Source organism: Tursiops truncatus, chromosome 17 (assembly GCF_011762595.2).
Source record: "Tursiops truncatus isolate mTurTru1 chromosome 17, mTurTru1.mat.Y, whole genome shotgun sequence".
NCBI classification, from domain to species: Eukaryota; Metazoa; Chordata; class Mammalia; order Artiodactyla; family Delphinidae; genus Tursiops; species Tursiops truncatus.
In genome coordinates, this window is record NC_047050.1 from 59506514 (window position 1) to 59531821 (window position 25308).

The following is a 25308-nucleotide window of genomic DNA, read 5'->3' on the forward strand; positions in this document are numbered from 1 at the left end:
GTTTTATTACTGTATTTCACAACTTACATGCAAGTTACATCAAAGCTTTATTCCTGAAAATTTAAAAACGCTGATGACATGAACTAGGTATAATCTCTTCAAAGGGCATTATGGCAATAATATCAAGAGCTATGAAAATCTTCTAAAGATAAGTATCTTACAATAAAGCTAAAAAATCACCAAAAATATATTTTGGGGAATTTATCCTAAGAGCATAATTTGACAAAAACAAAACCTTTTGTATGAAGATATTCAGAGAGAATTATTTGCAAAAAATTAAAATTGGAAACAAATGCCTGCCCACAGGGAAATAATTAGGTAAATTCAAGTGTATCAACTCAATACCGCCTCAGGTAACATTTTCAAAAGAAATGATTATGATGTTTGAGAGATGCATGCAAAAATCTATGATATGATATAATATTATGTGGAACAGGCAGTCAAGAAGAGAAAGTAGTTGTGTTACAGGCTGCATTTACTGTAGTCAAGAAGTTTTGTATATAATTATGGTTACATTATTTATAAAAAAACAAATTTAGTATTTTATTTTGAGGTTAAGCCTACTACAAAAAACAAAACAAAAAAAAGAAATGAAAGCTATTGGAAGGAATCTGATGCATGGATTTTTGAAAAAACAAATCTAGAAGTAAGCCGAATATTTAAAAAGGACCATAATAAAGTAAAAATCAAATGAAATACTTTGAAAAACTCTATTCCTTTGCTGACATGTGTTATAATCTGATACAATCTAGTATTTTATACTGGCTACTTCTAAACTTTATAGTTGTTCTCTTCAAAATAAAGCAACACACCTTAAAATAGTGATATCGCATGAACTTTCTCCATCAACCCGAGTGAATGCAATATATCTTACCTGGAGTTGACGGCCTTTCAAGCATGTTTAAATGATGGGAAATGAACGCCTGGCTATCATGAACAGTATCCATATCAATCTCCTCCTCATCTTGAGAGCTTGAAAACTAAAACACACACATACAAAACAAAGGAGCAAAAGAGCCATTATATCACTTTATGTTTGGATTTTTGCTCTTAAGAAAGGTAGCAGAAAGGCCACAAGATATACCCCCAAAAAATCTTAAAAGGAAAAGTAGTTTTTTTCTCAAAAAGTATTAAGAGAAAGAAAAGATTATTTGGTTCAGCCTCCAAAAGAAGCTGATTGGAAATTACAGGAAATATAATAGCAACTAAAATCTGTTCCTATGTTGTGGGAAGAAATAGTGAGCTGTGGTAGATTGTGCACACACAGTTCCTCCTCCAAACAGAGAAGAAGTATGTGATAATAGAAGTTTAACAATCAGTTGGAATGTCTTAGATGGACATTTGAGTTCTTTTATGGTTCAGTCTGTCCCAACTGTTCCTGCTAAGGAAAAACCATTGCAAGTATTCAAAAAGATTTACAAGAAGGTGAATATCCTACACTGTTAATACAGGTTTAACCTGTATTTCTTACTCTGATTTTGAGTTTGACTTTACTGCTATCCTCATTCTTCTCCAGTATTTGACCAGGTTCTAGTGGGGACCCCAGTGGTGTATCAGCCTTCCTCTTCACTCCCTGCTGATGAGCTGATATATTACATGATGCTTCCTTGGCAAGGTGATCATCTTCCTGTGGCAATATTCAAGATCAAAATTAGATTTCTGAAGACAAGTAGCTCATGTTATAGCTGAAAACTAATACCTATAGCAACCATGCAGATTAGAGCATGCCCAGTGCCTAAAAGTAATCAGCAATGGGCTTAAAATAAATCTCACCTTTTCCTATCTGCTGGTCTTTTTGGGGGGGAGAAGGGAGTCGGTAAAGTGAACTTTTAAAGCTTTCCCCAAAGCATATATCTTTTGGTGTCATTTTCTTCTTTTATCCTAAAGACTCCAAGTATGAAAGTGGATAACTTAATATACATGGGCAAGAATTATAAACATATTCATTTCCACTGGTTTCTAAATATTCAGATATAAAAGAGCTCTTTAATGAGACTCCTTTTTTTTCTATTAAAAGATGTGTCTTACTTCTTCATAACCCAAACTCTAGGATATATTTTAAATTTATAACAAATAAGTATGGTTATATTTCAGAAAATCTAGGTGGATAAGTACTTTTAAATGACTATTACTAACTAGCATAAAGAGAAATTTGAGTTTTAAAGTGTCAAAACACCAGCAGGGAATTGCCAGGCAAGTAATCTGGTCTAAATATTGGTGAAAAATGAAGCTTCAAGTACTGGGGACATTTTGTCATCAATAAGAAAATCATTTCTGGAAAACTTTCTTTAAATTACAGTAAAATAATTGATATGACCCTAAAGGTCTTTCTACAAAAAGTCTGGTAATTTCATAATGCATAGTTGGAAATAAAAGCTTTTCTAAAAGCACACATACACATATATGTAAATTTAAAAATATAATGCATACTCTCCTCCCAAAATCAGCAGATTACGCTTTTACCTGACCATTCATTGTTATTTATTTGATTCAATAAGCATTTTCCAGGCACCCTTCATATGTTTAGAATTGTGCTATTATGCAAAGTAGCAAAAAAAAAAGTCAAGGCCCTGTGTTCAAACAGCTTGCCATTACAATATATGGACAAGATAGGTTAATATGTAATAGGTTAAATATTCATTTCAGTATTCTACTACTCAAAGTAGAAATTCTATGCTCAAGTACAAAAAAATCATTGTCATCACAAAAAAAGGAGTAAATGGACTAGCAGCACATCATTTGTTATGTGCAGCTCTGTATCAATAGCTGTCAGTAGCACTTTATAAATTGTCAGTGCTAAACTAATGTCAGCTAGCAGTTTTCTAAATGGCACAAGAAGCTGTTAGTGGCTTTAAAATTCACCAGTTCAAAAGAAACAATTCTCTTCTTCAGAGCTCTACATAATAAAACTACACCTTCTATAACACATGTGATTCTTACAGGGTTCTGAAATCCAACTAGCTGTGTGTGACTACTTGGATTAACCGCAGCTTCTTGGTTGCCTGCTATGGCCTCTGGAATTATGGTTGGATTCAAGACAGCTTTTTTCTCTTTCAGATTAAGGACCAAGCCAAGTTCTGGCAAGGGTAAGCAGGAAGGTCTACTGAGGCCAAACAGTGTGAAGTACAAGTCCACAGCACCACACCGTAACCGCCAGTCATGTGAAGTACCTAGGAAGTAAATAACAGTAATAATAAAAAGTCAACATACACGTTTATCCATACATTTTTCAAATGCTCCAGAACCTGTACAGAGGGAAGGGATGAGAGGGTTATGATACCTAAAGGAGCCACCTATTGACCTAGGCCCCAATGGCAAACCCTCCACTCTAAAGACGCTTCTTATAACACGGGAACCTACACTGCTACAGAAACAATAAATGTTCAAATGCAATCATGAATCTTATAACTGGAAATATTTTATTCTTTCATTCTTCCTACAAAATAAAAATCAGACACCTAGCATAAATCTAATATTCCCAAAACAGTGTTTTTTCTGGCTCTAAATCCTCCTTTTATTTATTTTTTTTTTGCTATACACGGGCCTCTCACTGTTGTGGCCTCTCTCGTTGCGGAGCACAGGCTCCGGACGCGCAGGCTCAGCGCCCGTGGCTCACGGGCCCAACCGCTCCACGGCATGTGGGATCTTCCCAGACCGGGGCACGAACCTGCGTCCCCTACATCGGCAGGCGGACTCTCAACCACTGTGCCGCCAGGGAAGCCCTAAATCCTCCTTTTAGTTCCTCCTCCTTGGTAACTGCTCCACATTCATTCATTCTGTTTATCTTGTCTGATTTTCTTCTTGAATAGCTTGTTAGGAAGACAGCACACCAAGAGCCTTCATGAACCCTACCACTGGAAACAAATTCTCCTAACTCAAATTTATTACTTTCAGGTTTTAAATACAGTAAGAAACCCTACAACTATTTGAAATAACACAATTCTAAACTATGACTTATTTTAGAGAAGTAAACTATTTTGCTAAACACCTTCATATTTGTGTTGTTCTAGTAGGTATTTATTTTAAAAAACCAAAAAACAAAAATAAGCAAACCCCGGAGATGGCAACAGGTCATAAAACATGTATTAACCAGAAGAAAACTGCATCTGTAGAAATTCAGTTTAAAGTAGAGACACTTTCCAAGTTCTCTGATGAGTCTCAGTGTCTTCATCTCCAAAATAAGGGTTTTGGTCTCAGATTATACCTTACCCTATAGCAATAAAAGACCAGAGCACAGTGACATCAGAACTCTTCCTCACTTGCCTTCTTTTCCCCAGTGGAACACGCCAGGTAGATACTGCCACCAAACAGAACTGTCAAGGTGAAATTATCATCTAGGTTTAGATAATTTCTATGGTTTCTAGGCAGAATCTAAAATGACCTAGAGAATTTAAAACATGTGAGAATAAGAAATATTCTTCTGGATAAGAAAAATAAACCATATAAATACTTAATTTTGGCCAAGAAATGTGGTTTCAAACAGGTACCATAATGTTTTAAAAAGGAGAAACAAAAAGGAAAGAAGTTGCTACAGCAAACTTTAGACAGCATAAATATTAAGCTTTGTGGTTTTCAACAACAAATATTAGAATAAGTAAATACATTGTAAGCAAGTACGATTTTGGTAAGATTTACTCTGACAGATAGGTAACTATTATATTAACTATGTGCAAAGAACATCCACATGGGTTTATAATTTTAATTTACAGAGTTCTTACTATATACTACACACTTGCTTGGCAATATGCATGCCATTAAACAGCTATCAATCCTATTTGAGACATCTTCAGTTTTGCTACTGTGTGATAAGGTAACAGATACATAACACTGCTGAAAGCAAGAGAAAGAGGCAGGAGCTCGAGAAGTATGAGTTTTTATATCATAAAAACTACAGAGAAACCAGAAATCGGAAGAACAGTACAGAGTGAAAGTAAGGATTTTATACTGGAAATCCATTTCCTTCTCTGGAATATCCATATTTGGATACTTTAATGGACTGACATTGCCTAGTTTTTTGTAGGCACTCATTATTCTTCTCAAAGAATTTTACATATGTAAATGTTCCACAAAGGATAGGTATCAGATTCCTGGGCCTTTTATTACAAAGGCTGGAGGGGCTCAACCCTCTCAGGAAAGGGAGGGAATCCGGCCAGAGCAGCTAGCCCTGTATCTATCTATTTATTCATGGCTATAGCAAGAAAAGAAGTGAATCTCAGGCACTTTATCAGTAAAGAAGCTAGAATGGCTTAGGGTGCATTTACACTGGAATAAAACTTAACCTTGAAGAGCAGTATTGCCCAATTATGTCCACTGCAAATAATGATCCTGGAATCTTTATACAAGGTAGATGACATTGAAACAAGTCAGGCAACTGAGTATGAATTACTAAAAGTTTCTTAAAAAATTAATTTTAAAAAGCAAGTAGATAATGTATATTTTGATGAGCTAGGGTGTTGTTTTGTTTTTTAAAAGTCAGCTAAGGATGGTTAGGCAGCACAGTGAATGAAAGCTGCTAAAAGCACTGAACCTCTAGAATATGGTTTTTGTTACTTTTTATTTCTATGTGGGCTTTTTGGTTTTGGATTTGTAAAGGTTTTGGTAGACCTTCAATTTGTAGGGAGGAATGAGCATTATTCTTCTGTTCCTGGGGGAAGTCCTTGATTAAATGTTTTTTTCCCACAAAAAACTGACTTATAAATATTACAATTTAAGGCTGATAAGAGGGAGCTAAAAAAATAAGCAGCGCTTCTGTTAAAATTATAAGACAGAAAAAAAATGAGAACATCATGTTTCAAAATCATGGCATAACATCTTAAAATGGTTGTCACTTTATAGTGGAATACAGTCGGAAAAAACACTTCTGCTTACTTACTAGTCAGCTCTGTGATTTTGGGCAATTCAGCTGCCCAGGACATAAAATGAGAACAATTAACTTAATCTTTAAGGTCCTCTCAGGTCTAAAATTCCATGATTCCAAATCAACCAATTCTATGAGAAATAAGCCCTGGAAGAGCTCCTGATTTCTACCCTCAGTGATAGCATTCTGAAGACCCTTCTTTAATCTTCTAGCTACCCCTCCCAACACAATCACTTATATGGCAAGGAATGCCCATATATATGGAAAAACAAGTCATTATTTTTTCCTCTCAGGTAAAAATGCTGTCCATTCTGGTCTCATTAGCAGTTATACTTTGGGACAAGCCCTGCTTACCTGAATCAGAAGAACAATGCTCAGTGTTGATGTTCTCTATTCAAATCAGAAAGTATCTAAAGACAAATCCTCCAAATAACAAATCTGATCTTAAAAAAGAACATCACTTCATTTTCTGAAGTAATTGACGTTAAAGCTGATCAAGCCAAAAAGCTGCTAAGACGAAAGCTCACTTTAAAAGCCACCATTTTCAGGACATTTTTCTTTTTCTGGCTGCGCCCTGTGGCTTGTGGGATCCTAGTTCCCCAACCAGGGATCAAACCCGTGCCCCCTGCAGTGGAAGTGCAGAGTCCTAAGCATTGGACTGCCCGGGAATTCCCCAGGACATTTTTCAATAAACCCAGCACTCCTTATTGATGACAGAAGCTTAAAAATTTGTACAGCTAGGCCACACAAGTATGACTGCCATATGGTAGTTCTGTCCTGATCTTTCTGTCTATCTTACACTAAAGTAAAAAAACACAGCAAATTTCATATATATTCATGTGTGCATTTACATATATAATTTCTGACAAAAAAATGAATTACGTCTAATAAAAATGTTTTAATTTTCTTCCACCATTCCTATTTCTAAGAGGAAGGGTTTGGGGGAGAGAGAAACAGAGGGGCGGAACTTTGAAATCTGATGTTAATTTCAAAATTGTTTATTTTCTTATTCCGAAACCTGGCAAATCCTACCGAACTGAATTTTAAGTAGTCCTTCATTCTACCCTCTAGAGCACAGCCGTAAACTTTCAAACATTAAAAGTTCTGATGTAAATAAACAGCCTTCAATGTTCTGAATAATTACATAAATGTTTTTATGTCATTCTTACAGTGAAATGCCAAACAATGAAGAGCAGCTTGTGAGTAAGGGCTAAAATTTCCTTCATGATGATATAGTATCTCTTCAATGAATGCTTATTATCTTAAGGGGGAAAAAAAGCATTGTTAAGCAGGCAAGACCAGAGAAAGTAGTTACATTTTAAAATATAGTATTTTAGACATTGTGGGCCTTTTGGTCTCTGTTCAATTACTCAGCTGTGATGCTGTAGTGTAAAAGTTGCCATAGACAATACGTAAGCAAATGAGTAGGACTGTGTTCCAATAAAATTTTATTGGTGGATGCTGACATTTTAATTTCATAAAACTTTCAGGTGTCATGAGACACTATTAACATTTTTTCCAATCATTTAAAGATGTAAAAGCCATTCTTAACTTATGGGCTGTACAAAAACAGACGGTGCGTCAGATCTGGCCCTAGAGCCACTGTTAGCTGACCTCTGCTCTAGATGACATATATACTTTGAAATCTGTAGAAATGAATTAGTACAAGTACATAAAAATTTACAACTGAAATTTACTGATGAACATGCTAATGAATAACATATTGATGGGACATCATCATGCAGCATTAATTTACTGCACACAGTTCCAAACACTTATCTGGCTGTCAGTTTACATGTAACTCTGTCAATATCAGCGCCAGTGGAGAATTTATTCTCAAACTGAAAATTTATTAAACATGATTTAAGGTCTACAGTATTACAAAAAATGTAGTCTAGTCCAGTGGCCATTTCTATAGAATAAGACACAGTTACAAATAAATACTGGAATTGCTGTAATAAATTTATTTGCCATGGAAAAATGATGTGTAATTATTTTAAACAAATTACTATATTATAATTAGTTAACATTTTTTATTACTGTGATTACAATTTTGTATTTTATGTTCAGTAATTTGATTTGTGCATTTTATAAAGAATGACTTTACACCTGTTGCAGTTGTTATAACTGGGAAATAAACACTATACTGACTTAAAAAAAAAAAGCACCAATAAAAATTTCTGATTCTTAGGTTTTTATTTTTTAAATGAATTTTTTAAATTACTGTCATGTTGAGCTATAATCCAGTACTTTACCTAAAAGCTACAAAAAGTAGGATCTCATATATTTTGAATTTTGAAACATTTTTCTTTGGGAAAGGAAAACGATTTCTTTCAGTGTGCAAAAAAATACATACAGCTAACAGAAGTCAGACAGGTCATAATTCCACCTGCTCCTCGCTGCCTACAGGATAAAACACAAATTCCTGAGGCCCTTTGCTTTTGGATCCTAATCTATCTTTCCAGATTAACACTCACTATTTTCCAAATATCCTTTCAGAACTCAAAGGTTTTACATATACTTAATTCTCTTACCTAAAATGTCTTTCTCCTGATAAACTCTTTTCCATTCCTCAAGAGCTGGCTCAAATATCACCACTCCATGAATAGTCCAGCATTCCAGGCAGGGCTCACAGTTCTGTTCTTCAGGTTACCAGGGTATTTTGCTCTTCTCTTTATTTTAGCAACTACCTGTTTGTATTATGGTCTATCTGTTCCTATGTCTCTCTTTCCATTATACTAAGTTAATGGAAAAGGCATCTTTGTATGCAAAAACATAGCACAGGGGCTTCCCTGGTGGCACAGTGGTTGGGAGTCCGCCTGCCGATGCGGGGGATGCGGGTTCGTGCCCCGGTCTGGGAAGATCTCACATGCCGCGGAGCGGCTGGGCCCATGAGCCATGGCCGCTGAGCCTGCGCGTCCGGAACCTGTGCTCCGCAACGGGAGAGGCCACAGCAGTGAGAGGCCCGCGTACCGCACAAAAAAACAAAAAACAAAAAACATAGCACAATGGCAAACAGGAGGTGCTCAAGAAATAACTGATGAATAAATTAATACTTGAAACCCTTAAAAAGAATTGCCCCTGGACAATGTAATATTTTTAACTAAAAATAAAACTATTTAAGATTCTTAAGCAACGAGGGATGAAGACTATATAATGTGAAAGATGTTTCTCTTTAAAAATGTGTTACTTTCTGTGGAGGATTATTACTTTAAAAGCTATATGGGAACTATAAGGACATTTTTGGGGACAACTGAGGAAACCTGAATATGGGATATATATGATAATGGTATTGTGTAGATGCAGGAGAATGTCCTTATTCTTAGGAATATATGCTTAGTATTTTGGGAAAAGTATCATGAGGCAACTTATTTTCAAATGATTCAGAAAAAGAGGGTTTGTAACATATACACAGAGAGTGAAAAGAGAGAAAGTAAATATGGTAAAATGTTAACAACTAGTTAACAGAGCTGAAAATATTCAATATATGGTTATTCTTTATACCATTTTTTAAATTTTTCTAAGCTTTGAAAATTTTAGAAACAAAATGGTGGGGAGAAAATGTTATATGGGAAAATTAAACCAGTGAATGAGTTAAGATATCTAATATGAGTATGCACGTGTACATACATCTATAGTTGTGTGTGTGTGTGTGTGTGTATTTTCACAGCAAAAACTGTTAGGAAGATACTTGAGTAGCGCCCAAAACTCAAGGATAAGTGGAGCTACCACACAGCAGGCAGAGTGCAGATACCAGGCAGTCCTGGCATCTTGAGAGTAGAAGTCTGAGAACACTCCTTCTGGCACAGAGCCATTAAAATCCCCCCGGTACATTTCTAAAAAGAGTATTACTAATAGTCATTGAATGATATATCAATTTTTTAAAAAGCACAAATGTGATTTCTTAGTTCATCTTACTTTCAAACTAATTTCAATTTTCTAAATCCTGTTTCTGTGTATCCTACTGCAATTAATCTCTTATTGAAAAGTTTCTGAAACCAGCTAAGCAAAGAAACTTTGATTCCTCAGGAGTACCTGATGACCATCTCATAAGATGATCCTTCCTTAACTGCCATGATACGTCTCCATATATTTCAAATGAGTTCAAAAATTTTATAACTAAGCAAAGTCAACACCTTTCAAATCCACCTTGGAACAGGACAAAAATAAATGAATTAAATATAATTAAATCCCTATCGCCCACAATTTATTTGTTCTCCATATGTAAATCAAGATAATGCTTATCTCAAGTGACGTGATAACCCAGGAACCCCAATAAAGAGTAAGGGGCAGGCAGAGTTCCAAAGGATTTAGGGACTTAGATGATGCTCTAGCTCCTTTTGTTACAAGTGAGTTCTCATTAACATTTCTTAAAACAGTAACTGTTAAGAAGATAATATAGCAATGTGAAAAATTCTCATGATAAAATGCAATTTAAAAACATCACTACAACTATGTCCATACACCTATACACAAAAAGCAATTTTTTTCCCTAAAGACCAAATACACTCAAATCTGAACAGTGGAGATATAATGAAATTATATGGTATTTTCCTTTTATGTTATTTTGTGCAGACAAACTCTGCAACATGACACTACTTATTATTGGAAAAAAAAACTTTAAAGGAATTTCTTCGATCAGATTCATTTATGTATCCCAGAGGCCCAGGCTTGGAAGGGAAATGGGCAACCTTCTAATCAATCTTCCCTAATGCCCAATGTTCTCCAAAAACATTAAAAAGAAAAACAAAACCAAAAAACCCTCCCAATTATTTGTGCCACTCCCACTGTTCATATTGCTCCCAGTTATTTATCTGAAGAACCAAGCAAAAAACTGCTTATGACCATGGCCTCACTGATCTGTTCTGTTTAGATTATTGGCACAGAGAATTCCAAACTGAAGCAGTAACTGTACTTTATACTGAACACTATCAAAAATAAATACTAAACATCAATCAGACCTTGAGTTTGTATAACCACAATCTTCCAATGGGCTTCAAATGTTTTACAGAGATTGTCTCATTAATCTTAAACACACATTTATTTTGTCCACGAAATCTTCCCTAGAAGGCGATATGAGAATTCTTTGTACTTCATTATGCCTTCCTCAAAGTTGTAATCCATCACAACCATGGAATCATGCATTCTTACTAAGAATATATTCAACACAGTACAGTTTGTGCCACATATTAACTGCTGAATGATCCTTTACAAGTTTGTGAACTTGTATGCTCATCCCCTGGATCTAAATGACAGTAATCACAACATTCTTTAAGGTAACCACCAGTAGCAAAATATAAAACATGTAAACAGTAGCACTTATTCTTCTAGGTATTAGGGAAAATATGAGAATAATAATTTGGCAATATCGATAAACTGGATTATGTGTTGTTTTCTGAATATTTTGAGGACAAGGGCCATTCTATTTTCAATTTTATTAAATTTCAATGAAATATCTACTATGGTGCCTTTACTTGGGGTTATTGGACTATGACTATGAAACTGAGGGACAGAAGTTATACAACCACAACATCTCAGTGATAGTAAATTAAATAATTTTTGAAAAAGAATCAGAACTTGGTATTTAGTTGTGATTCAGTGAAGCAGTCACTAATAAGATAGGCAGGGCAAGTTATTTTCCAATATTCTAGAAAGAAGGTAAAGTGACATATTTATTAGAACGAATACCCACTGCTCCCTCACCGTCTATCTGTAACAACTTGTCTTTAAGCAAAACACTTTTCAGCCTAGCTTTTGATTGAATTTTAAATCAAAACCAGTGAATTTTAAATCAAAACCAGTATTACAATTTCAACATATCAGAGACATAAGGCAAATTTTTTTTACATATATACTACAGTTAGAAGTCAATAGGAAAAGACCAATAATTCAATTAAATAAAAATGGCAAAGAATATGAATGACTTACATGAAAGGAACTACAAATAGCTGACATATATGAGAAGTATAATGATATCATTACTATGTTAGTATAACAACATTTTTGAGCACATAATATGAACTAGTTACTGTGCTTTACAAATATGAACTCATTTAATTTTCAGTTTGCAGAAGTAGGTACCATCATCACCTGCATTTTAAAAATGAAAAACGATAGGCTTAGACAAGTCACATTGAGAGTAAGTCATCCAGCTGAGACTTAACCCTCAGCAAACTAGCTCCAGAGCTCATGCTTGGGAGCACTAACCGCCTCTTGACTTCACTTAAATAATGGAAATTAAAACTGTGATGAGATACCATGATCTCCAAGGTGCAGAACAGTAACAATATGTACTGCTCTGGAAAGGATACACAAGAAATTGGTTACCTCTGGGAAAGGCCACTAGGAGGCTAGGGAAAAGAGGTGAGAAGCCATTTTTTCAACCCTCTGTAACCTTCTGAAATAAAAATAATAATATTTGCAAATTCATGTCTACAGCTCTTTAAACATTTGGGACACTTTCCCATAAATTAATATTTTTGTTTCCTCAACCACCCTGTGGGGCAAAGTGAGTGTCTATGTCCTTAGCAAATATAATCACAGCCACTACTGTGAAGGTAAGTATTCTCCTTAAAAAAAAAAAAAAAAAAAAAAAGGACAAATTAACCACAGTTCTTTAGTATGGATAACCTGTTATAAAATGAAAATACCCCAATAATAAAAAAAATTTTTAAAGCCATTGCTGTCTTACCAGAATTCATAAGTTTCCAAAGTTGATCTACCAAAGCTTCATTGCATAAGGGAGACTCCATGTTCTTAGTAAATGGTGGGTTCTTAGTTAACATGTTTAGAATCTTATGTCTGAAAGATAAAGAAAAATTAAATTTTTGCTAACCATTAAATAAAAACTTTTGAAAATTATCTGCAGTTCCTCCTTCCTATTTTATCGTCTCTCTTCTGAGATCTACCTTTGCGTTTTAGTTCCATTTCAAAAGACATTATGTTGCATTCTAAACATTTACTATTGTTTTTTTACTAAAAAATTCTGGTGGATTTGTTCTCTCTAAAAGTGCCCTAGGGTAGAATGACGTCTTCTAAAACCTGACTCTATATATTCCTAACCAACATTTCCTATCCCACTTCTAAAATGAACATTTTACTCTTCTTAGAAAAGTTTACAAAAAAGACTGGTTAGCAAATATAAAAATCTTAAAATGAGGCAAAAAAAAAATCACATGTAGGCCAAGAAGTCTACATTTGAGACAATATAAACTTTATTATTATAGTAACTTTGCAAAGCATAAAAATGTGCAGCACTATTTTAAATATGGAGATTGCAAAAAAGTTTCCTCAAAATAAGCGGAAGCTTAAGAGAGTCAATTAAGAAAAGTATCCTCACAGAGGATAGGAGTTAAACTCCACTATTGGAAGTTTTTATCTTACATGAAAGGCTACCCAAACACATTATGGAGTCTTCTGAAAAATAGGACAATGTGATCAATACAAAATTTGAAAAACAAATGCTCAATGCTACGAGCAGGAGACACCATAAAAAAAGAATAGAGAAAGAAAAGGAGAAGCAAGGAAGCCACGGCAGTAGTCTAGCATTCAGGATAAAAGCCAGGTCTAGGACTAGGTCTGAGAAATTCAAGATCTCAGAATAATGGAAGGCTTGGGCATAACTAAGGAAGAAAGAAACTTAGGTCATTATATTTGTTGAGGTTAGCAAGACCTTAAAGAAGTTGAACCTGGGAAATTTTTACGTTTAGTGGCAAGAGATCAAATTGGATTTGTACTTGAAAAAAAGATGGGAGGAAAGTAGAACTGCAAGGCTGTAGTTTAAGTCACTTAACCCCTTTTGGCTTCAATATCTTGTCTGTAAAACTGAAAGATGTGACTTTCACTGTTAACATACTTTTGTGATTTGACATTTTAAGACTGAAGACTATTGAAAGGCTACGAGAACCAAACGTGAAATGTGGTTATAGATGCAATTTATACATAGGTAATACGAAAGGGGATACATACCTTATGGATATTTCATATCCATATTTTCATATCTTTATGAGTAAAGATATTTTCATATCTTTAGGAGCAATTTCTGTTTGTAAGAATAGACCGGTATTACAGGTAAATAACACCGTTTAAAACGTGGATGGATTTTTCTTTAGAAGATGTTAATGTTAATACTTTTAATTTGCATGAAGAAGAAAAGTTAAGTTTCTATCCGGCTGCTTCCCCAATTACCCCAAATACCGTAGGGCCCAACAAATAAAACTTCATGGTATTTACTCAGATCATTACAAACTCTTTACAGCCATGCCAATGAATTGTAAATGGTACTCTGGGGATAGCTCTGAAATTATAATTAAAAGAGCAATAATGATTATTATGTGTACTACTTTTAGTAAATTAAGCATTTTTTCAAAAGTTATTTTTCTTTAAAGTTTAGATGATAGAAGAAAGGCTTTCACAAGGAAGTATTTATAACTGACTAAACACTCAACGCAATACTCAGAGGAGATAAAGTTTAAGGGCAGAAAATGAGAATCTTATGGTTAATTTTTAAGAGATTAAACAAAATTCACAATAAGCATACACTTCAGATATACGAAACAGACCTGAAGCAAATCCTGAGAAAATCATGGGTTTATGCCATGTTCATGGTAGCAAAAACAACACATTATTTCCCTAAACAACTGACAAATTTCTTGGTGGACTAGTCCAATCCCATTGCCAATCACTATCTATAAGAAATGCAGTCAAATCGAAACCAGAAAAATGTTCAAAATCTCTCTGGAGAAAAGGCATTCAGTGTAAGTGTGTCCCTTGAGGAAATGATATATTGTGATCATATATGCATGCCTGATTCCAACATGAGAAGATAATTCCATGTCATCTTTAAAATAATCCTACCCAAATCTAAAGTAAATATATTTAATAAGTTCTTCTTATTAATGTAAAAAGTAATATACATGCATAGAAATGACTGGAAAGGAATAATCCAAAATGTTAAGAATTATTGCTCTGGTTGAAATAATTATACGCTATTTTTAAGTTGTCTTCTTAATGTGAGTTTATATTTTTGCAAATCTGAATGAGCATTTTAAGTTATTCCCATTGAAAGGAAACTGTAATTTTCAAAAATGTAAATTTGTTTTAAAAACAATGCACCAAAGCACACTTACTTAAATTCTTAAGATATCCTAATAAAGAACTGATTTACAATCTGAAAATCTTTCATTTATTTATTTATTTTTGGCTGCATTGGGTCTTTGTTGCTGCGCACAGGTTTTCTCTATTTGTGGTGAGCAGGGTCTACTCTTTGTTGCGGTGCAAGGGATTCTCATTGTGGTGGCTCCTCTTGTTGTGGAGCATGGGCTCTAGAGCTCAGGCTCAGTAGTTGTGGCGCACGGGCTTAGTTGCTCCGCGGCATGTGGGATCTTCCCGGACCAGGGCTCGAACCCGTGTCTCTCGCATTGGCAGACGGATTCTTAACCACTGGCTACCAGGGAAGTCCTGAAAATCTTCTATTGAGAGAAGACTATACAAGGAAAGCCAACAACCCTATTATTACATTTAAAACATCAAACCCAAATAAAAGACCAAGAACTTTCCCAAACATTTAAAAATAATTAAACAGCTTAAGGTTTTTTTTTACATACAGTTGTCACTACAGAGATAAAATCACTTTTCTTTAACATATGAATTAAGTTAAACATATATATGATTAGAGGGGGAAAAATTATATTCAACCACTTGTTTAACATGTATTTAATTACCTATATGCAAAGCATCATGCTATGTGCCAGACATACAGTGGCAAAAGGAGACAAGGTCCCTGTCTTTTTAAAACTTATACTCTCATGGGGGAGACAGCAGTAACAAAAAAAATCAAACTATAATAATACACATACATAGGAACTATGTATGTACTTGAGTAAAGGAACAACTGTAGGATTTTATGGGCAATTATGACTTGAGGGACATGACCTAGTGCAGGTAGTCAAGAAAGTATCCTTGTAGAAATGGTGTTCAAATTTAGCTTTAAAGCATACAGGAGTAATTACAAGTAACTAATTTCTTTCCTCTAAATTTTAAGGTTTCAGCCTCCAAATTCTTCAGAGCTTTATCTAACTCTCAAAAAATCAGCAATTGTGATATACATAATAATACAGAAATTTTTTAAATCAACAGCTAAAAAAAATTTCTTATTAATGACCATCTTACTATTAGGAGTTTAAAAATCAACCAAAAGCCATAAAAATAAAACGCTCTTTTGGGGGCAGGAGAGACGAATGTCACTGATTTTAAGACAGACAGAAACAGAAACGTTTACCTACCTTTAAGATTAAGAATTCTATCCAATTAACACAGCAGAATATAGCAGTTCTATATGATGGCTACTCAACGAGTTTAAGAAAAAGTAACAGAACAGACTGGTGGTTGCCAGAAGCAGGAGCTGGGTGGTGGTGAAATGGGTGAATGGGGTCAAAGGGTACAAACTTCCAAGTTGTAAGATAAATAAGTCATGGGGAGGTAATATATAGCATGGTGACTATGGTTAGTAATACTGTGTTGCATATTTGAAAGTTGCTAAGAGAATAGATCTTAGAAGTTCTTATCAAAAGAAAATAATCTGTAACTATGTATGGTAATGGATGTTAACCAGACTTATAGTGGTGATCATTTTCTAAAACATAGAAATATGGAATCAATATGCTACACACCTGAAACTAATATGTCAATTACACCTCAATATAAATAGATAGGAAGGGAGGAAGGAAAAGAAAAGGTAATGATGGGGACAAAGAGAAAAGGACACAGTTCCTATTCAAAGCATAAAAAATAGAGGAAAAAAAACCCCCACAAAAATAGAGACAGATATCCCAAGACACCAAATAATACACACATACAATAACTGTTGATGTGGTAATAACACTCCTATCCTGTGACCATTCACTGCCATTAAAGACTTTCTTTAAGATGTGTTGAACTTTTTTTAACTATAACTATGGGCTAGATGACATTAAGTAAAGCCTAAGAGGTTCCCTATTCGTGATATAAATGAATCACATCACTTATGAAGTAAACACATCAAATATAATCATGAAATATATCTTTATACAGATTTTCAGTTTAGAATGTAAATAACAGTGCTCTTAAAATTTGAATGACATTAACAGCTCCACATTTCAAAAGCAATCATTTAGACTGTACAGTATATAATTTAGAAACATAACTACAAGTATTATATAATATTATAATCTGCTGAAAATGATCCTCAAAACACAATTTTAAGATCTCAGAAATATATGCCTTGGGGCTTCCCTGGTGACGCAGTAGTTAAGAATCTGTCTGCCAATGCAGGGGATGCGGGTTCGAGCCCTGGTCCGGAAAGATCCCACATGCCACGGAGCAACTAACCCTGTGCGCCACAACTATTGAGCCTGCGCTCTAGAGCCCGTGAGTCACAACTACTGAGCCCACGCACCACAACTACAGAAGCCCACGTGCCTAGAGCCTGTGTTCCACAGCAAGAAGCCTGTGCACCACAGAGAAGAGTAGCCCTTGCTCGCCTCAACTACAGAAAGCCCATGCATGACAACAAAGACCCAATGCAGCCAAAAATAAGTTAAAAGTAAATTAATTAAAAAAAAAGAAATATGTGCCTTGATGTTAGTTCTTGATGTGAATTGAAAACATAAATGAATACATGATAAGCTTTATTTATACTGTATTTATACTTTCTGTCCCTACTTGTCATCAGCAGCATCTTATTATAAACTTTCAAATGCATGAGCTCTGGCAGATAAAGAGATGAGGCTGGTTTCCTGCCTATTCTCTTTTATATGAGTATTTACTTCAGAATGGGTGATTATGAGATTTTTGTCCATGTCAACCTTACCCCTGGTACACATCAATACAAGGGCAAATTATTTAAAATACAATTCAGATCACAAATCAAGAACTATGAAATACAAAGAGAAGAACTTTGTACAAAGAATATTTATTTAATAAGCATCATTTAAAACACTTGAAATATAGATTTCAGTTAGCTGAAATCCCTTACATGGATTCTTCATGCTCAGATGCATTTCAGTGAAGTTAAAAGGCAGAGTTTAAAAAAAAAAAAAAAAAGGCAGAGTTTATTTGTATGCTTTTTTAGATGAAAAATATCTGCCAACTGATGTGTAAAGTTGAAGAAGACAATGTCTCTGTGTTCTTATTTCTAGTTGGAATAGCTAAAATCTAAATTATCTTCCAGCTTTCAAATTTCATTTTATGAGACTGAATTATTATAACATGTGAACACAAATTTGAGTCTACTAGGTGTAAAGAAAGGACGGCAGAAATGGTAAAAATTTTAATACTGCACGAATACACTATAAATATCCTACTTTGCAAAAGAAAGCAGCAGAAATGAAAGAAATGAAGAAGAAAATACAAAAATGAAAATAGTTACCACGTCAGGACCAGGATTTTCTTTTATTATCCCTTATTTTCTAAATTTTTAACAATGTCATATTACATTTTAAAATCCTAAGTCCATTTATTAAAAATTAAGATTCTATATAAGATAGAAAGGAACAAATGGGATACATCAAAACACTGCTTTTATTTACTTTTAAAATAGATTAAATCAATCGATACAGAGGTTTTAGGATAAGGGCTTTCTTCCTCCATGTGCACTAAAAACGGATACACAAGCTTTTCTTTAAGTTACAATAGAAATCACATGTAAAATTCAGGGAATTACCCTTAGTAACAATGTATTTTTAAAAATGTCTTTCCAAAGGCAAATAAAATAAATAAGGACATGAGTAAATGGATAACATATTCCTATATTTTCAAAAATTATATACATGTTCCATATACATGGAACAAGTATAATGCTCTGAAATTATTTACTTTAGGACTTACAAAAACAAAATATTACAGCATAAAAAAACTAACCTTACATAGGGTACAGGGTCATTCTGAATCATATTAAGTAGCCATTGCAATTCTTCATAACTCCTGTCCACTGAAAACAAAAATAAAGAAATACTTTTGTTGTTAATTATAACAAATTTAAACAAGTGACAAATAGGGAATTTATACTTAATATTTAGGATTCTGCCTTTAATATTTAGGATTCTGCCTTAGCCGTATTTCCAATCAGAGTTGAAGGATGTAGGTGATTTCTTACATGTTTTAATGCAACAGGCCACTTGGCAAATTTTACAAGTACTGTGCTATATATGTAGCCAAAACATAAAACAGGACCAAGAGTATATTTTCCACTAAGGCGCAAATCAACAGTAAATACAACATAAAACAAATTGTAATTTATTAAGAGCTCTAAATTAGAGATGATTAACTCTAAATGGAAATGTGTTTAAATTGTTTTTCTAGATGCTTAAATCAAATTATAGAGAGGTTCGATACTCAATGGTATCTCAACTATATCATACAGTATGGTAAACTGTTTCTGCCCAAGTGGTTTCTTTCATTTAAGACAAAAGAGCAGCCTTAACTTTTCACTATAACATAAGAAACAACTGCAAAACTAGTACTATAAATATAAATAACTTTAACAAAATAACTTATTAGCTATTTCCATTTACCTTTTCAAAAAGTATTGCTTTTATGATTTGAAAAGCTTTATTTTTAGAATTTTATTTCTAATATTTTCCACTTTTTCATTTTCTAATGAACTGGATTTATGGTTCACACTTAAATATCTCTCAATTAAATTACACTTATTAATTTAGCATTCTTTTTGGAAATCATAATATTAGCATTCTATTTGATTTCAGGTAGTACTAATTCATGAATTCTTCATATTATATGATTTATGTGAGTGAACATCATTCATATAACTTGGCTGGGAATAATGGCATATTTGGTAGACCTCAAGATTTCCATATTTCACAAATTGGTAAAAGGCAAAATAAAACTGAAAACTGACATAAGATTACATTTTTTTTCTTGCCAAGAAATACGTGAAAAAACGTTCTTATTTTAACCAGCATTTTTTAAAAGAAAGACTACTTTAACCCTCAACAAAAAGGAAGAACAAATGACAGTCCTTTCTGAACTTGGGCCAACACATATAACACACACACTATATTGTTCTTACTCTTTTATAATGTCTTTCTAGAAGCAGTATTTCTATTGAAATTTACAAAAAATTATAAGGATTTGAGTATATTTTCCTCTACTTAACATGAGAAACTTAACCAGTATCTACTAAAGAATTTCCCTCACCCATTCCTCTCTTTCTACATTCAGATGAGAATGTTATCATAACTTCTTTATTCTTCCCATATTTTAGTATAATCTGGAATTTTAGATTAATTTACATAGTTCTTATACTGACATGTTATTTTTTAAGAATTTCTTTGAAATTTGCATTAAATTTTACAACCATGTTAACAAATATTTAAGCTTAGCTCTTTATTTTATAGGCATAGTTGCTTGTCACTGGGCCTTTCATATCACACTTTCATCAATCTTGAGTTATCATTTTGATTCCTTTACAGGTCAGCTGAAAGTTATCTTTCAGACTTTTGTTTTTTAAAATGTTACATAGGAAATGTACTTCTAAGTCTTCAAGGCTATAGGAACAACAACTTGGCAAAGTAGAAAATCTTAGGTCATAATTTTCCCTAAGCATTATGTTAGCCTGTGTTCACTGTCTTTTGAACTCTTCTTATTCTGAAGAAGTTACAGGCCACAGTATTTTTTCACCTTGTACAATAACTGGGTTCTGATATTCCTAGGAACTTATACATTTTTTTCCCTTAACCTTAAAATTTTAAATTTCATCAGACTCTAGCTTAGGTCAGTCTCATTTACACTCTTTCAAAGTATTCTATTATTTCTGGGATTATTGCTTTTCTTCCACCTGCTCTATTCTTTATGACAATTTTTTTTTTTTTTTTTTTTTTTTGCAGTACTAGGGCCTCTCACTGTTGTGGCCTCTCCCGTTGCGGAGCACAGGCTCCGGACGTGCAGGCTCAGCGGCCATGGCTCACGGGCCCAGCCGCCCCGCGGCATGTGGGATCTTCCTGGACCAGGGCACGAACCTGTGTCCCCTGCATCGGCAGGCGGACTCTCAACCACTGTGCCACCAGGGAAGCCCGTTATGACAATTTTTAAAAATATTTTCATCTCCTTAACTTTCTTCTATTTCTGAAAATGTTTTGAATATGTAGTGTTCTCTTATTCATGTTTTTCCTTATGTTTTTTTTCAACTTCACAAAGCCTTGCCTAATCCCCCTCCTGAAGTTCCTACTTGTATCTCTTGCTCTACTTTCACAGATAACAGTTTTGACAGGTACAAAATCTTTTTTTTTTTTTTTTTTTGCGGTACGAGGGCCTCTCACTGCCATGGCCTCCCTCATTGCAGAGCACAGGCTCCGGACGCACAGGCCCAGCGGCCATGGCTCACAGGCCCAGCCACTCCACAGCATGTGGGATCCTCCCAGACCGGGGCACGAACCTGCGTCCCCTGCATCGGCAGGCGGACTCCCAACCACTGCGCCACCAGGGAAGCCCCAAAATGTTTTCTTGAAACCTTATGTAATTAGAAATTTCTCCCCAACCTTCTATTTCTTAAAATAACATGTAATTAAAGCTATAAAATGATACACTAACTTTTCAGAAAGACCAAAGATATCTATCTATAACTCTTTTCTTTTCCCTCATTTACTAATTTTTATATGAATTCTACATTTACCAAAAACTCTCAATCAGTGAGTCAAGAATTTAAAATCAAAATATCTGTATTGTACATAATATGAAAACCCTAATAACTAAATAGTAAATGGTAAACAATTCTTTCTATTGATAAAATGATTATGGGCATATATTTCTAAAGCATTACCTTTAGTATAGTCAACAACTGCTTCCAAAGCTGCTATCCTGATGTCCACAAAGTGGCCATATTCTGCGTAAGATTTAAAAAGAGCTGGATCACTTGGCACATGGCCATTCTTCTGAAGCACTCGTATGGCTCTCAAACAACTAGGAAAATGTATTTATAGTTAAATACTCTTTTAAACTTGTTTCCAAGGCATTAGAAATTAATCCGTAACAGTAAGCTGAAAAATGAATGTAATTTGAATCCACTTTTTAATTTTTTAACATTCAATTTTTGCAATGACAATAAAAAACCCTATTAAAAGAAAACTAATTTCAAAACTTTGGAAATTCAGTTTCAGGTATTTTAACTGGAACACACTTCAGAAAAATGTATTTAGCATAAAACATAACTTAAATAAAGTATTCTCTCCAAAAGTTTTAGTAATACATATATAGTTTATTCACTAGTATATATGGAAAGTTGAAACTGTTCATAATGTTGAATGGGTAAATCAACTTTTTTTTAGCTGATTTAGACAGAACTTGTCGACAGTCATACATACAAAGTTGACAGAAGCTGTAAAAGAAGCCTAACAATAAACTAATAATATAATATAATAATATTATATTATAATTATTATATAACTATTATAATTATACAATAATAAACAATAAACTATAATAGAGTTTAAATTATATCCAATGGGATAAAAGATTATGCAGACATCAAATACAATGCTTATGAAGAATTTCTGATGACATGAGAAAGTGTTTATGATATAAGCAGAATATAAAAACTATATATACAATATGGCAAATAATTTAAAATTTATATAGTTACCAGAGGAAAAAATTTAGAAGGCCATTCTCCAAAATAGCAATAATTTATCCATGGGTGGTAGAATCATATAGGATTTTCTTTTACTTTACTGTATTTCCCAATTCTCTATGCAAATAAATTTCTCTTATAATTATGAAAGCAAATAACTTTAAGAAACAAATACGAAGAATCATCATACCTGACAGTGATGGTGTGTCTATAACTCGGAAGAAGTTTTTCCATATTCAAAAACCTAGTGATTTCTTCAAGAATGAGTCGCACATCCGGATTTAAATTATCCAAAGTTCGAACTTCATTATTCACACTGACTGCAGGCGTAACAGAGTTGGCAAGGGCATCAATCATTTCTGCACGATAATAGTTATCTGAAAACTAAGCCAAAAAATAATTACGAGAAGACAACAGAATTTACATGTCTATTCAAAAGTTAATAAAATAAAATATGATAACTTAAAAACATAATTCATCTGAAAACATAAGCAAGTTTTCAGGTTAGTATTCAATTCCGTCCTTTGTATAGAGTCACACAGTGGAAAAAAGAGTGAAAGAGGTCTACTAATTAGAAATACATTACTTTACTTGACAAATGTTTACTACATGTAAGACACTCTCATAGTAATCTAGCCAGATTCCTCTAAAAGGAAGACCACAGTCCACAAATCCTGCTGGTAATACAGAGCTTCAAATCAGCTATTTCAGTGCTCTATTCTCATCTAAAACATCCAACCAAGGGTCACCAGATAGTTGAAGAAAGCATTAACATAAAGAGAGACCAGAACAAAGTGGGAAAAGTGACTTGGAGGAAATAAGAGTATACAAGGAAAAGAAAACCAGTAGAGGGAAAAAAATTCAAAAGTGACCATTAATATTGTCTGAGAAGTAACCAATGATATCCCTTCCAACAGGATAATACATTTTTTAAAAAAAGAAATATGCAGAGAATCAGAATAAAAATTAAATTGGAATATAAAATTGAAAAAAACTCCAAAAATTTTGAGCAAAAAAAAAAAAGATAAAAAATAGGAAAGAAAGCACAAGGAAGTTGGAAGGCTGGTGTAGAACACATGACATACAAATAATAGGAGTTCTAGCAAGAGAAGCAGAGAAAAGGGAGGAAACCATCCAAAAAAACAAATAAAAATTCCTAAATCCATATCCCAGTCAACTCCCAGAGAAGCAATTTATTGAAAGCAATCTGGGTGTGGTTTGATTTAAACTCAGCAACTCAGATGCTCTAGCCTAGAAATCTGAACATGGAGCAAGCAAATTAATTACTTCTATCAGCAGTGTTGGGATTATGCTGTGGCAAAACAAACTGCTAGGAGACAAAGGAAGAAGACCTGGCCCCTTCTGACTTCCACCATGGAGCCAGAACCTCCAACTGACACACATAATGGCACAGTCCCTAAACATTCCTATGTTCGAATACCAGGTAGGAAAAAAAACAAGGCACATAAAAACAAACAAAACCAAAGAAAAAATACTCCACAAGTATTCACCATGGATGAGTTTTGTTTTCAAACTGTTCTAATGATTAAAAAAATTAATCTCTATAACTTCAGTCAACCTTTTCTCTACGGTTTCTAAGTTTTGTTTCACACTCAGAAAGGCCATTTGCATTCAGAGATCATTTAAATAATGTTCATAGGTTTTCTCCAAGTATTTTTATAGTTTCATTGTTACCTCTGATAACTACTTTGCTAACAAAGCAAAAGACCATTTACTTAACCATCGTTTCTGAACTAAGTATTCAGAGCACAGAATAAATTCAGAAATTAAAAATGAGACAGGGATGTGGATGAAGTACAAAAACCAAAATATTTAACATTTACCCCTCAGACCATATCCAATTCTCACAGACACTATACTCCTAATTGAACAGGCCAGATTATCTGATCACCCCAAAGTCAAGTGAAGAATAAATAATTTGTGAAACACAACTGGGGGGGTGTGGGGGCATTTAGTACATACAGCAAAACTTCCCACAAAAAAAAAACAACTGAAGGCATCAACGTCAACGTACTGCAGCAAAGGCTGACTGAAGTTTTTAACAATGATCGTTTGGTATCAGGAATAGTTCAACCCATGTTCTGCATACTTATTTAAGAAGACAAATTTCATAAATGTATATATGATTTATTAGAAATATGTTAGAAATTCATGTGTATATATAAAAGATTTTCATATAAAAGGACTAATAACCAGGCTTGAAAGGGATTTAATTTTAGTCTTCTTGAAAACTAAGTTATCTAGAATATTGAATTTAACGCTCCTGCCCAATTCATGAGATGTTAAAATTTTTAAAAATATCTTCCCACCCCCAAATCCCAACTTCTTTTTGGCATTTAATGTTCTGTATTTCTAATTTAATCTTAATCCCAGAAAAATCTTTCATTTCTTCTCATGCACTTTATATAGTGAACCTTTTTTAAAAAATATGCTTAACCAAAGCCCTCAGAGACAAATCATTAGTGGTTGGAAGTGAAGTACTTTAAAAACGAACATAAGAAAATCAATGAACTATTCTTAGGCACCATCCAATCACATCTTTTCTTCCAGTTTTAATCTATTAATCTGCAAATCTTTAAATAACAACAAAATCTTTTTCTCTCAACAATAATTTTTAAGTTTTGACATCAGACAAATCTAGGTTTTGCTCCTGGCCCTACCGCATATATGACCTTGAGTAAATCTGTTAGCTTTTATTAGCTTCTATCTCCTCAAATGGAAACTGAGATAATTATAGTGTCTATCTCAGAGGTCTGATGAAGATCATATTAATCAAGTTTTGGTACAGGTCATGGAACATACAAAAAAC

The 25308-nt window shown here is 33.8% G+C and overlaps 1 protein-coding gene across 11 annotated transcripts in view; it reads right to left on the bottom strand.

The window, feature by feature from the left end:
• Positions 1-25308, bottom strand: part of TAF2 (TATA-box binding protein associated factor 2) — an 80598-nt gene that overhangs the window by 13010 nt on the left and 42280 nt on the right. For 7 of the 11 annotated variants that reach the window (XM_073794681.1, XM_073794682.1, XM_019932076.3 and 4 more), the window contains 7 exons: positions 22669-22862; positions 21672-21811; positions 18755-18824; positions 12549-12658; positions 2941-3170; positions 1472-1627; positions 875-980 (listed from right to left, as the gene is read on the bottom strand). In XM_073794681.1, coding sequence (XP_073650782.1) covers positions 875-980; positions 1472-1627; positions 2941-3170; positions 12549-12658; positions 18755-18824; positions 21672-21811; positions 22669-22862 — 1006 coding nt within the window. Of the gene's footprint in view, positions 1-874; positions 981-1471; positions 1889-2940; positions 3171-12548; positions 12659-18754; positions 18825-21671; positions 21812-22668; positions 22863-25308 lie in introns of those variants that run through there. The other 4 variants (XM_073794683.1, XM_073794684.1, XR_012327327.1 and 1 more) reach the window with 3 other exon arrangements.